General features: G+C 28.8%; 2 protein-coding genes across 2 annotated transcripts in view; both read right to left on the bottom strand.

Moving 5' to 3' along the window:
* The window catches only part of LOC108569891 (putative methyltransferase NSUN7), an 8,241-nt gene extending 5,305 nt beyond the window's left edge, over positions 1 to 2,936 (bottom strand). Inside the window, exon 1 of the mRNA XM_017931643.1 lies at positions 2,778 to 2,936. Within this exon, the coding sequence (XP_017787132.1) occupies positions 2,778 to 2,911 (134 nt within the window). The 5' untranslated portion in view covers positions 2,912 to 2,936. The remainder of the gene's footprint in view (positions 1 to 2,777) is intronic.
* A 6,011-nt stretch (positions 2,937 to 8,947) lies between these two features.
* LOC108569890 (ethanolamine kinase) lies at positions 8,948 to 11,270 on the bottom strand. Its single transcript, XM_017931641.1, has 7 exons — positions 10,855 to 11,270; positions 10,335 to 10,508; positions 10,037 to 10,161; positions 9,701 to 9,973; positions 9,421 to 9,647; positions 9,145 to 9,364; positions 8,948 to 9,086 (listed from the first exon to the last, which is right to left on the bottom strand). The coding sequence occupies exons 2-7, from the start codon at positions 10,446 to 10,448 to the stop codon at positions 9,014 to 9,016; spliced, it is 1,032 nt and encodes a 343-aa protein (XP_017787130.1). The 5' UTR covers positions 10,449 to 10,508; positions 10,855 to 11,270; the 3' UTR covers positions 8,948 to 9,013.
* Positions 11,271 to 14,798: the final 3,528 nt, after the last annotated feature.

Genomic DNA, 14,798 nt, shown 5'->3' with positions numbered 1-14,798 from the left:
TTATGTATCGATGTTTGGCCAATAAATTATTATTATTATTAAAGCAAATTTAATTTGTTTTGAGGAATCAGTAACATTTTTACGCTTTTGTCGTAGGAGTTTCATTTTACGACCTTGTTGTACTGTAACCCAATGCGTCCTATAACATATATTTTTTAAATTATAAACAATTTATTGAGATTTTCTAAACAATTATTTAAAAAACAAACAAACTTTGTATGTAGTAATTTTACAAAAAAATTAACACGTATAAACAATCATAATTTAAATAACAAACAATTAATGATTTTCGAAAATAATATTGAAAAGATTATAATTTTCTTCTGCTTTCCTTTACTTTTATTTGTTACAAATTACACCAAATTTAACAAATTTAATTTTTCATTGATAACATTTTAAGACTAATTCTATAAAAAATATTTGTAATAAAGATTTGAGCTTTGAAAATATTGGTAGTAATTATTCAAAACTCGTATAAGCAAATACTGAAGAATTGTTATTTAAAGTACAAATTATGAATGTTTAAATAATAAGAAAATAAGATTCTAAAAGTTCTTTAATTTTAAAGTTGTTTTTACAATTATATAATTAAAATTCGAAAATTGTGATATTTTGAATTTTTTTAAACAATCTGAAATGTAGGAGCGGATTAAATATTTTTAAGTGAGGTGTAGTAACATCAAGTTTAGAAACCACTGGTTTACAAGAAGTCTTGGATAATAGTAATGTTCAAATGAAAATACGGATTTTAGTGTTCAAATTATCAGTAAACAATCAGATGATGTAAATATTGTATAAAATTTATATTTAAACAGGAAAATAATTGACTTTTCTTGTAATTATTCAACGATAATTGACTTTAATTTAGTTTTACTAATAAAAATTACTTAAATTCAAATATATTTTTCTAATATTATATTACTTTTAAAGTAGAAATTCTCATATGATGTTCATTTTTACAAAATTTAACATATAATTAATTACTAAATACGTTTGTCCACATTATCGATAATTATTTAAATAATCAATGATAATAACATTTCATTCATAATATATTGATTATATACAAATAATTCTCAAATAGTGTAAAATTTCTTTATTATAAGAAACGATAATTATTTTGTTAGAATTATCAAAACAACTAACAAAAATTTATCAGATCCAAATTTCATTTAGAATTTTTTGTTATATTTGATTGTAAAAAATATTCTTGAATAATTGATTCGATGACATTTCGGTAAACTTTCCAAATATTTTGATATAGATTGCAGTAACTTAATTTATTGAGTGTTTATCATCAAATTTACAAAAAAAAATACAAAACTTTTGGAATAATTAAAAAACTTAAATGTGTTGGCAAGTGTTGTTCAATTAAGAGGAAATTTATTTCAAATATGCAGACAATATGCATTTTTAAAGTTGTAAACTTTAAATGTAATAGATAATTAGACTATGAACTATTGAAATTGTTTAACATTAAAAAGAATGCACATTTAGATTTAATGAATGTATGTTTAAATCTTAGAAGAGGTCAATTATGTATAACTTTTAATTGAAAAAAGTCGGTTCTCCAGGACAGACGGAAAAAATATATCTAAAAGTAGAAGGCATTTCAAATGTTTTGATTTAATGATCAAACAAGCATGGATAATAGATTTCGCATTCGAGGATGACCTTTGAAATGGGTAGTCGCGAAAATAACGAATCGAGAGATTCGATACTTCGATGGGTTTCGATTCCCAATGGCACAGAATCTAATAATAATATGTCATATCGGGGACCTCGTGTTGTGCAAGTCATGCAAGACTTTCCCAATACCTTCAACAAAGTCCTATTACATCTAGTCATGGCATTATACACTTTCGCGATCCGAAACTTCGCTTCCGTCATAAATCAACCCCTACCGAAATAAAGAAACAACAAACAACAACCATAAAAAATACTGCAAAAAAAATGTATATATTTATGTGTGTGTATAATACGTACGTGAGACAGTAAATAGCTTTAACAATAAAGACGCAGAGACATCGTTGTCTTTTATGTAATAAATTTATGTGATAAATAATATACGTTTCTTGTGCGTGGAAAAGGCGCCTCATGTATTTGGGGGTGCTATAATTAACTATTTCGATCGCATCGCCGCCTGTGATCCAATTAAAGTCCCATTAAAAAGTTTTCACATGAAATTAATTCAATTACCATTAAAAGCTGATTAAATTGTATGTTGCTTATTTATTTGATTAAATTAAATCCATGCATTTCGGGTTGATATTGTAATCCCGACATTCGATATCCTGACAGTATCACAATCCCCACAACCATAATCGCGACAATCATAATTCCGACAATATCAAAATCCCGACAGCCATAATCCCGACAACTTTAATCCCGACAGAATCAAAATCCCGAGAGTAATAAAATATCGACAGTATTTTTATTATCTGATATAGACTTATTATATAGACGTATAGACGTAATAAAGCGATGCATAAATTTAAATTAAACCAAGTTTTTCATGTATTGTTATACTATTTTCAAGCGTAACAAAAGTGGAATATTTGAATTTTAATTAAACGAATAATTAAGATAGTAATTTAATTAAAATAAATTAAACTGAAAACTAAGTTTCTTGTTTAATTATTTATGGCTTTTAAGCGTATTAATATTTAAATTAAATTACATAGAATAAATTAAGCATAAAACTGTGTATTCCTTTACTATTATTAAGCATTTTGATATGTAAATGTGGCGATGATTACAATTTCCAATTATCTTACTTTCCTTCTTTCTGCTTGTCGAGCAACTTGAAATACAGCTTCGTCCTCCACTCGTAATCACTGGGAAAAGTGATGTCCATTTCATCTTCGCTCTCTTGGGGTTCTTTCAGCCTTTCCATGATTTCCTCCATCATTTTCGGTAGCTGCCCGGTGCGTTTGCTGTTTTCGCGGGAACTGAAGCTAATCCATAAGCCATGCTCATTTCCCGATCTATTATCCTTCATTTCGTCACGCTCCATTATCATAATCTAATAATATACGAAACTCGCAGACCGCAATATCCCGTTTCGTCGAAGTTAAGTAATAAAAATAACAATCACGAAACAATCGGAATCCAATATATCTGCAAAAGAAAAATACAAGATTATTAATGTTGTTCAATTTCTTTTTTTTTTTTTCAAAATATGAAGTTCTATTCATATATTTTGATATATAAAAAAAATAATAAGTTACTTCTTTGTAAATGATAATTGATAATAATTAATTCTTAATATATGACAATTTACTAAAAAAATAATATAAATTGTTCATAGTTTGAATACAATTTTCATTTTTTAAAGTTATTATTTGGAAATTTTACAGTATTTTAACTAAATAATAAGTAAATAGCATTTTTTAACATTACTAGCTTTGTTATAATGTGTTATTGTTCGAGTTACGAAAGATCTTTTCACATTAAGGTGTTCGAGGGCTCTAACAATAGCCACTTTTGGTTTTCCGCTCAAATATTGAGCTATCACACTATTATGTTTGAATTCCATCACTAATAAATTGTTTTCCAAAAAAGTGAGATGCAAATGCTTCCGCAAGCTTGTAAATAATAAAATCAGCTATCATTAGGCGAAATATGGACACAATATTGCCAACGGTTAAAAAGTTATAGCAGTTTTAAGTTGGTTGCAGTTCAATTGGGTCACCCTGTGTGTTCATCTTAGTATATTCAATTGGAGATGCCTGTCAATACTCGTATTAAGTACAGTAAGTAGATTTAATTTAGGTTACGTTGCTAGACGACAATCGCTAAACAAGAGAAACTAATGCAAATTATAAGGAAAATAGGTCGAATCAGCGTTAATTCAGGTCTTACTTAATCATATTAAGTCATATTAATTAAGCATCAATGAAATGCCTTAAGATAATTGACATGCATTTTGAATTAAAAAGATGTATTTTGTTAAGTTCTTAGGAAAAGCCATGCAGATAATTATCAATCAATACTTTAAAGTATTTAATCATATTATGAAATTTGCAAAACCGCAGAATCTATAAGATTCATTAGTTCATTTCTGAGAAATGTTGAACTATGCAATTTCTGACATGTGTTTCACAAAATGACTAAATTAAGCAAAACTTTGATTTTAGAGGTAAAAATTACTATGACAAAAGAAATGAAAAATTTGAACTGAAATTAAATAAATTTCTAACATCCACTTATCAACACTTTTGGATCATTATTGGGCGTTGGTCTTAAATTGGAACATTTTTTATGTTAAATTGAAATTCAGGATTTTGTTTATATCCAAACTTCGTTATCGTTATTACCATTTAATGTTCTCTTATGTTCCATATGTTTATAGTACTAATTAATTTTCTTAAAATGGAATATTTTAAAAATGTATTGATAATTGCAATTGTATACTAATTAACTTGTTTGTTTGGAAGGCTTTTAAAGTAAGTGAATAATTAAATGTAATTTTAAACATAAATTACCAAAAATTAAAATTTTACTTATTTCTTCTAATTATTCAATTTTAATCTCAAACTGTTTATTTTTCATATTTGTTATTTACTATAGAACAGCGTTTCTCAACCTTTAGGCAAATACACAATTTATTAAGTAGGTATTTTGACAACTGTTACCTTGTGTCAAAGCGAGGAACTGCTGTAATATTATTAGTTGTACATACTTGGATCAAAGTTTTCTACAAACTTATATGTAAAGAAAGTTTGAGAAATGCTGTCTAGTATCAATATTTTCTTCTACTTCTAGTATTTAAATAATTTATAAAAAAAATACACAAAAATAATTGCAATATTGTGTGGTAAAAGTTTTTAATTAAATCTTAAAATTGGAAAAAAAATTAAAACTTTTGTATAACAATTTTGACTATTTTCTTTTCTCAAACAATATCATTCGAATAATTTATTTTGCTGAATATTACCTATATTATATTTAACTTCTTTTGATATTTGCATGTTTTCACTTAAGAATCTGCAATCACTTGCATGTTACCATTTCATATTTCTCTTCTATCCAGATAGATTGACAGATGATTGTAGTTTTATGGTATTGTTTTTCTGCAGTATTAATTTTCCTTACACGCTATCTTTTCACTTAATCCTAGATTACATTTCTATAAGTGATATGTAAAGATAATAGATTCCAACACTTCCTTTATTAAAATCAGTTTTTCATGAATGAATATTTACCAAAATTTGTATAAGATTTTTATTAAATAATTTCAGTAATAAAAATACATAATTTTAGGCAACAATTAACAAATAAATAATCTGTAAAAACTTTTCATTCAATTGAGTCTTTTTCACTAAATCCTGGATTACATCCAATTTCTTCAAATGATATGTAAAGATAACAGCTTCCAACACTTCCTTGATTAAAATCAGTTTCCATGAATAAATATTTACCAAAATTAGTATTTTTATTAAATATATTCACTAATAAATACATAATTTTAGGCAACAATTAACAACAAAATAATCTGTAAAAACATTCCATTCAATTGAGTCTGTATTTAAGAGTTCAGAAAACAACTTGTTTTTAATATTTCGAATAGATCCGGTTTTATACACTTAAATCTTTTTTATTACGACAATTTCGCTTCAAAAATGTGTGTTTATTATTAGACGTTTATTTGTACATAGATAACACGATCAGAATTTACTCGACCAGAACTTTCGATGCAGATAAGTGAGGAGCAAAACAAACTGCGTTATTTGTACGTAAGAAATCCTGTGAATATAAGGAATGAAAAATATGGACTCGACGATGGGTTATGTATTTATTAAACAGAATGCGATTATCCTTCCGTAACGATTGAAGTTTTCCGAAAGTTAATTACGCGCAGACACGAACGACGAATGAAAATTACATACATCCGCAACTTTATTATTTTTTTGTTGTTGTTTTGATTGCGTAATTGTTTGCAAAAAAAATATAAATATATATATAGAGTATAGATCGTTGTGCAACCATTCCTGCAATCGTCTGCATTTTTATGTCGATTTGTAACGACATGTGTATTTAATGCAAATGTAATAACATAATAATTTATAAACTTTCCTGTTCATGTCATTCACATTTTAATCACAAGTGCATTCCACATATTTTAACTGTGATAAGGCCAGATTGTAATATTTAATTTTCATTGTACAAACAAAAAATATATCATCTTCATTTGCGAAAACAAATAATTATTAAATTAATTTTCTACGTAAAAAAAGGTATAAATTTGATTATTTTTAAATTTACAATTATCTATGTAAAAGTTTATTAACAAATTGAACTTAATTGCAAAGTATTTATTGTTCTTTTATGCGGTCTTAATGTCCTTGATTAGATTCAAATAGTCCGGTTTCAAAGATTTACAAGAATTTATTGACAAATTTAGAGAAACCAATAATGAACGAACATAATATTTTACATTTAATGTCGAATCAAATGTGAATAGTGAAACTTCATTGAAATATATAGGTTTTATACTATTTCTTTTATGGAAAACCTATAACATTTTATTTAATGTCGTAACAAATATTTCATGTTAAAATTATATAAAGAATGAATACACTAGACGCTTTTTCAGTATAGAATACTATATGTATGTATGCAAATTAATTGAAAATACAACAATAACTCGAATAGTGCGGTTATTTGGTTCCACTAATATCGAGGACTTTAGAACTGCATAAACTGTGCAAAAAGAGACTGACTATATAAAGAGACAAAAAAAAAACGATCATTTTTGTGTACTAATAGTTTATAATTTATTGTTGTTTTGCTCAATTCTATCATCTCTACACATTTTTGTCTAAAAACTACATTTTCTTTCTTTTATAGTTAATAAAATATTTCTATTTAGAACAAAATCAAATAAATCAAATTATACTTGAATCACAGTTTAATGTGAGATATTTTTTTTGTAACATGAAGATAATTACGTATATTTTCAATTTACTTAACGATAAATTTCGAAATTAAAAAAACAATACATAACCATTAAACATTGGTATAAAATAGAACTTAAAGTAATATTTTTGTAATTAAAAAAAATTATTTCATTTATATTTTATTTATTCCATATTTTTTTGTAATATTAATATTTACAAAACAATAAATTTAATATTTAATACATGTTACATGTTACATAATTTCTATCTTAGATATTTAATATATTTTTAAATATGAAATATCAAGAAAGTAGATTATATTTAACTAATTATGAAAATTAGTTATTTTTTTTGTATTTAAATTCAAAGATAACAGCAGACACAATTAAATCTAAGACATAAAATAGCAAAGAAACTAAACATCGCCATTGAGACTTGCTTGTATATGTCTAAAAAAGCAGTCACTAGTATAGACGTTTCTTTAAAAAAAAACATTAAAGAAACATATGAGCAATGACACAATAGCTATGTTACATACATATGTAACTTGATATGAGCATAACATACCAACAACTGAAAAGATTTACTTCACCTTCACAAATTAATTAACACCTGCATTATTGTTATACTCGTCAGATGTTTTCTTAGAATTGTCAACCACGAGATAATTTTGTGTATATTTACTAAAAATAGAATGTGTATGTAGGAGATTAAAAGATAATATTTTTTTATCGAAGATTCCTAATTCTTATATTGTTTTTTTGTTGTTGTATGGAAGAAACATTTGAGATATTATTTTCCAATTTGCAGTCAAGTAGCAAATTGAAAATTGTACACATATTACTTAGATAACGCAGCAACTTGGATTACGAAACTATTATATAAAAAGAAACACATTGTGAAAACAAATATAGAATGTTATCTGTTTAACTCGTACATAGAACAATTTGTTACAATTATAAAATACGAATACAGACATGAAATTGTGAAATAAAAATAAACAACAAAAAAATATATGTGTTTTTTTTTCACTACAAAATGCTTTAAATGTTTCCGTCTTTTGTAAATAAAATTCAATGCTTTTATTCAATTTATGAAATGGTTTTTACACGCATTAGTATTTTGTAAATTATATGAAACAGATCTATATTTTTATATAACTTAGTAAAATTATAAAGACCTTGTGATTCTAAAGCTTTGAATACTCTAATTATATATTTAATTATAATTTTAATTTGAAAAAAATATTGGAAAGACTTTGACTCAAAAACAAAGTTATTAAAAAAATAACATTTGCAGAGATAAGAGATACAACATTTTTAAACTATTTGAGTAATTTTTAGACTTTGGATTTGAATGCTTTTTAAGATACAGCCATCTAATTTATGATTTTGTTTTTGATTTATGGAAACTATTAAGAATAATTGCTTGAATATCAATTTCTTATGAATTCTTTTTATCTCCATTTATTGTTTATTTTATGAAGATGTTTCTAGTGATGTGGTACAAATTTTGCACCACCTTGTATTTATACTATTTTCACAGTTGCGTGAAATAGGAAAGCAAACGAATTCTGGAACTTACTTGGATTGAATCGCAAATGGAATGAAGTTCTTTGAGGTGTCACGACGGGGGTGTGCATTCGAAGACTAGAAACGGGGTCAGAAATTGGAACAGGTTGGCCGGAACGGCGTGAGAGATATTTAAACAACACCTGTTACTGTTACACGCACCACCTTCCTCCAAGTGCCACCCAGAAATACCGACGAACACGCCATCGTCTTTACTCATCACATCGCCGCCTGCCAAGAACCCCCCGAGAAACAACCAACCGCCCCCCTAAACGGGTGTCACGAACAGACGGCCTCAGTAAATCATAAAACCGAGAAACTCATGGAAATTTGCACACTATATTTAGATAGGTTTGTAGGTAAGTTGCCCCGAAAACTTTCCCCGTACTTTATAGCCTCGTACTTTTTGATTGTTTGTTTGTTACATATTAAACGACGGATTAAAAAAGAAGAAGAAAAAACATGTATATATATTTAATAGTAAAAAATAAATCATCGTTTAAAATTAGCTTCTGCTCAGGTACAAACATAGGTTTAATATCATCTGGGCATCTCGAGGGATAGGAACTGTTCTTTCCTAGAGAAGTACTCGTTAAATCTGATGGCGGCGTAACTGTAAATTGGTATAAGTTTTAGTTTAATTTATTGTACTCAGAGATGAGCGGATTTACCCCATGAAATCGAAATCTATGTAGGAATGCTCGGCTTGGATGAGGGCCCAAACTCCCCAGAAAACGTGCGAAGCGAGCGCAAACTGATTCACCTGGACGTAAAGCCTTTCCACGTCTTCGTCGCTCACTTCGCCTTTTTTGAAGACTGTCAGGTACTCTTTGAGCCACGCGTACTGAAATTCCTTGCCAGGATATTTTGCGTAATCGATGCTGTCCAAGCCTAAAATTGTATGCGTTAAGCAAATGAATAAACGCGGAGAAATTAGAAGCGCTCACCGACGAATTCCGAGAAGTGGTTTCCAATGTCGAAGGCCTGATAATTAAATGCAGCGTACTCGAAATCTATGAAGGTGACGGATTCGTTGGAGGCCGTGTATACGACGTTGCCCAGAAGGAGGTCATTGTGCGTAAACACTATCGGACTTTGGAGCTGCAGCAGCCTCTCCTTCAGAAACTCAATCTCATTTCGAATCTCATCCTTGGGTAAAACAGTCTGCAGATACCTGAAAGCAATTTGTTACAATAAAAACTTATAAATAATGTTGTTTGAGTTTACTTTTCGTGCTTCGCCGCATCCGAGAACCGCTCGGGTACCAACTTCAGAAAGTCGTCCAGCTTTCTCCAGAGCATCGGTTCGGTGTCCCTGCTATCCTCAAATTCCACCCTATGCAACCTGCCCATCTTCCTTGCCACCAAAGGGTATATTTCAGGTTTTATAACGGATTCGTCGCAGAGGGTGCATCCCGGCACGAATTCATAGGCAAGACCGTTGTTGAAGGTCGCATAGAGGTTCGGCGCGAGCCCGACCTTATTCAACATCACAATATTTCTGCAAAAGAACACGCAATAAAAAAAAAACAATTTCTAACTCTTGTCGCAACAATAGTTTTACCTTGTCTCCGCCGTCCTGTCTATCAGAAGATCCGTTTTGTTCCCGTAAACCCTCACCAGAACCGCATCCGAAGTATCCGACAAGCTGCATTTCACCAGTTTATTCGTGATCCCATCTGTTAACATCTTGAATCATTTGTGTACTACCCATTAGAAAGAAAATTATAGTTTGTAGCAATTGCATGACAACGCGTCTCATTGTTTCCGCACGCGTTAACTCAATCGCTCACAAATTCTATTTATTGCAACACACAAAAAATTGTTGTTGTTTTTTTGTGTAATAGTTTTGAAAAGCGTACCTTGTACTTGATTTGTTCCGGCCTCCACGTGGGTCGGATGACGTTCAAAATTTGCCGGGCCCCATTGAAAATGTCATCCTCGGAAATGGTGATATCGATCCTCGCGATTTCCATCGTCGTCTCCAGCAAACGGCTCCAAACGCGCAACTAAAGCCGTGGCGCAGAACGCTCGTGCTGTATATTCAAAAGCAAACTCTTGTCATTTAATTCGAACCCAAAAAAAACGATAATGATGCTACATACGAAACAGATAAGGATTGTATTTTTGATAGCATTGAGTAAGCACAACGCACTGGTCACCGCGCGAAAGCAAAAAAAATAAATATAAACGTAAATCGAACAACAAGTAAGTGACAGCTTTGATCGGATAAATACGAAAATTAGCGCGAACGCTCCATTCGAATTTGCCGCCAAAAAATTAAATTGAGATGAAAAATTAAAATATTCAAAGATTCGGTTGGTAGGACCGACGGGATGCTGCCGTTGGCAATGCGAACTCGATTTTTTAAAGAAAACTTACTTGAGTCTTCGATAGTTTTTGGACTTGTCCTCCGTCTTTCCGTTCGTCTACAGTTGGTCGGCGTGTGCGGAGCTGGAATGCGTTCCGTGTGCAATGCTCTGTATTTTATAAATATTGTATCTGCAATTAACGGACGCACGGACACGTGTCGAAAGGCACAATAAATAGATATATATTCATAAACTGCTCCTCGTCGCTTATTCCGGCCCGTGCATCCTTTCCAGGAGGTTTCAGCTTAATGGTAGCGCGCAGGTCGAATTATATCGACTATACCGACTTTTACTCCACTCCCCGAAATACCCATTCCTTTCTTTGAAAACACCGATACTAAATATGTTTACTATTTTTGTTTACCTCTTCATCATTAGAAATAGATTTATACCACAGATGATTTAGAAAAGAAACCCGATTTACTCTTAACTTGACTATAATGAACTATCAATCATAAAATAAGTAATGATTTGTTAATCCAATAATTAAACTCTCCTTGTCAATACTTCTTTACAATTACTTACATTGTGGAAGGTATTATTCCAAAAAAAAAAACAACTAATTTCTTCATTAAACAGATTTCCATTACAAAGTGATCAAAATGCAACGCGACACGTGAAATTGGACTTCAATTATCATTAACTATGAAATGACTAATCATTGATTTATTGGCAGAATCGGATGTGCGAATAATTAAGTGCATCCGCGAAACAGTGTTACGCCAATTATGAATGTTAATAATACTAAAATTTCTATGGTTTATCTAATCTTTACATTGAGTTTATAGGCTTTAATAAATATATACATGTAATATATTGTAAGGTTAATAAAATGTAATTATTTTAATTTATATTTATACAGTGCTAAATTAAATATCTAGTATATTATTGAAACTTTGAAAACAAATTACTAATTAAAATATAATTAATAAACGTAGTATTCAAATGTTGAATATTACTAGGAATTCCCATTCCTGTTTCTGAAAACTAACTATAATTGTAATGAACTATCATTCTATTTGTGAACAATTACTAATTTGTAATTACAAATCTTCATTGTATTTTCTGAGTCAAACTAATGTTTAATTTGAATAAAATTAAATCCATTATTATGTAAGATATTTATATCCTTGAAATGTAGATAAAAGTTTGCTTTTTTCAATTTCTAAATGGGAAAATACAAATTGTTAAATAAATATAATAAATTATTATAATATAAGAAAAGGTAATCCATTTTAATTATGAATTTAAATAAAAAATATCCAAATTGAATTTAAATTAATAAATATAAACAAGTATTTCACAAAAAAAAATATAGTACGTCATATGCTTTTCTTTGTTATGTTAATTTTATATATGTAATTTGAAAAAAAATATTGGAAATTAAATTAAAGAATTTAAATAATTTTAACCTAGGGATCTATGGTAAATTGATCATTTTTTATTTCACTATTATGATTATATGAATATGTTTTAATTTTATTTTGTTTACATGCTGTGAATTGAGCTAAAGTTAATTGACAATAAGTTATATATTTTAACATTTACATGAATAATTTTGAATTCGTAAGGAGGTTAAAAAGAAGAATAACTAATTTGATTACACCTAGTTTTAGTGGTAACAGTATTTGTAATATTTCGGTGCAATCGCAAGCCCGACAACCGAAATACCAAATCAAATTCCCGACGTTTGAAATGCTGACTGTATCGAAATCCCGACAACCATAATCCCGACTGTATCAAAATCTCGACTATATCGAAAATGTCTACAATAACATTTTTAAATTATTCCGGAGTGTAATGACCTTAAAATTGTTATTAATAATAACTAATAACAATTAATAATCTAATTGTATTTGAGATTATTTCATAATGCTAAGGTTTATTATGAATAATTCAACAAAATCAAATAAGTTAATAAGAATTTATTGTTATTAATGTTATTGTAAAATTTTAGGTATAGTCGGGATTATGATTGTCGAGATTTTGATATAGTCGGGATTATGGTTGTCGGGATTTCAATGGTCTTTCGATTGTCGGACTTGCGATATAGATCCGTAATATTTCTACTATATCTGAATATTACAAGGTTTGGATTAAGACAATATTTGTTAAGTAACGTTTTATTACTTTAACAAATTATTTTCGTCTCGACTTCCTATGTATTTTTCCTGAATTAACCATGTTAGATGAGTCAATTTTACGTAACAAAACATGTTAGTTTTTGAATTATGTGAAGGTAATTAGTAAATGTTGATTAAAAAAACAATATTTTACAGAAAAATACGTTTTATTTCGCTACTTCTTAATGTAAGTGGAATAGTGCTATAATAAATGTAAAATTAAATTCTCAACTACATTAGGTATGAGGCTAAAATGTCAAAATGACGCTAAAAACAAAAAAATAATAATTCATAGATACATAAAATATAATAACCTCGGTTACAGTGACACTCGGTCTTAACGTCATACAAACTTGTATACTTAAGAGTCGTTATAATTTCGAATATGACTATTGAATACTTACTTTTACATATAGTATCAATGTTATGATTAATATGTTTGATAAATATTGTATTGATTGCATTGCATCGACCTTGCAACAGACACAATTCCCATACAAACAATTTGCAATTCAATTAAATAAAATATTTAGCAACGTAGTGCGCGCCCGGTTCAGAAATGGACGCTATTTATAGAAATGCGGGAAATCCGAACTTACACAATGCACCTTTTCGCAATGCCTCCATTCAAAAACCTGAGAGTTATTTTAATCAATTCAAGTTACAAACTGAAACTCAACTTCTAGAGAATATATATTGTTCGTTACCATGCATATCCCAAACAATCGTGATATAACTTTAGTACCTTTCATAGATTTAGTAAAGTTGTAAGATGTAAATCGAAATACAGGATACAAAAATGTGTTGGTATGGTATTACGTAAAACTCGCAAGCACCTAAAGAAAACAAAACCTACTTGGATTCACAGCAAACAATTATTAAGAATATGCAAGTCGAAAAGGCACTTTTTGTCTGAAAGTTTGAGTAAGTTCAATATTAATCCAATGAAAAGGATTTAAAAAGGAAATATAAGATAAAGTTCTAAAAATAAATAAAATACATACAAAATAATTAACTACTCAACAGTTTGAAATATATAAGTTATATATATAAAACTAAAAATACTTTACTTTGATGATTGTGAAAAAACTATTCCACTTGTTATTTCAGATGAGTTGAGAAGAAAGTGTAATAATAAAAAGTCCAAGTCTCAATGCTACAACCAGATTTAATATTATAATTAACGAACAAACTATTCCATTTGTCTTCGAACGAAACAGGAAAAACAAAAAAAAATCTATTTTTATATTTATATATAACAATAACCATGCAAAAAAGAAAACTCTTTACAATCTTATCATGTACCCAATATATTGTATCTTCGATTTAATTAGAGTTGCCCTAACTTTGCAGTAAGTACGGTTAATATAATATATCATAAATTACACTATTATATATATATACGGTTAATTGTATGGTTCGTTCGTCGTACACATTTATTAATTTTCTTTTGCAATCATTGGTGAGAATGAAACGCTCCGAGCGAAATAGAAAAATCAAATCTTCACCGCTCACAAAGTCCATGCAACAGTCGCAATTCGTTCGGTGGACAGCAAGAATTTAACGCCATCATCAATTAGATCCATTTATTCATGTACTTTTGAACACAAGTTAGAAGTAAAGTTGTAATGGTTACTGCGATATAAGCGAGACTGAACACTTCATCGAGTCAAAAAAACGGAAATAAATAAACGACAGTAAAACAAACAAGAATTATCTTCTTTTCTATTTTAATCTATATAGATATATCATTTATACTCGGTAGCTAGTTTTAAATCTTCACTTTTCATTTATTATTTGGAATGTACAAATATGACTTTATAATTTGTTT

The sequence above is a fragment of the Nicrophorus vespilloides genome, unplaced genomic scaffold (genome assembly GCF_001412225.1).
Source record: "Nicrophorus vespilloides isolate i.1.1-1 unplaced genomic scaffold, Nicve_v1.0, whole genome shotgun sequence".
NCBI lineage: Eukaryota > Metazoa > Arthropoda > Insecta > Coleoptera > Silphidae > Nicrophorus > Nicrophorus vespilloides.
This window is presented reverse-complemented; position numbering and strand designations above follow the sequence as displayed.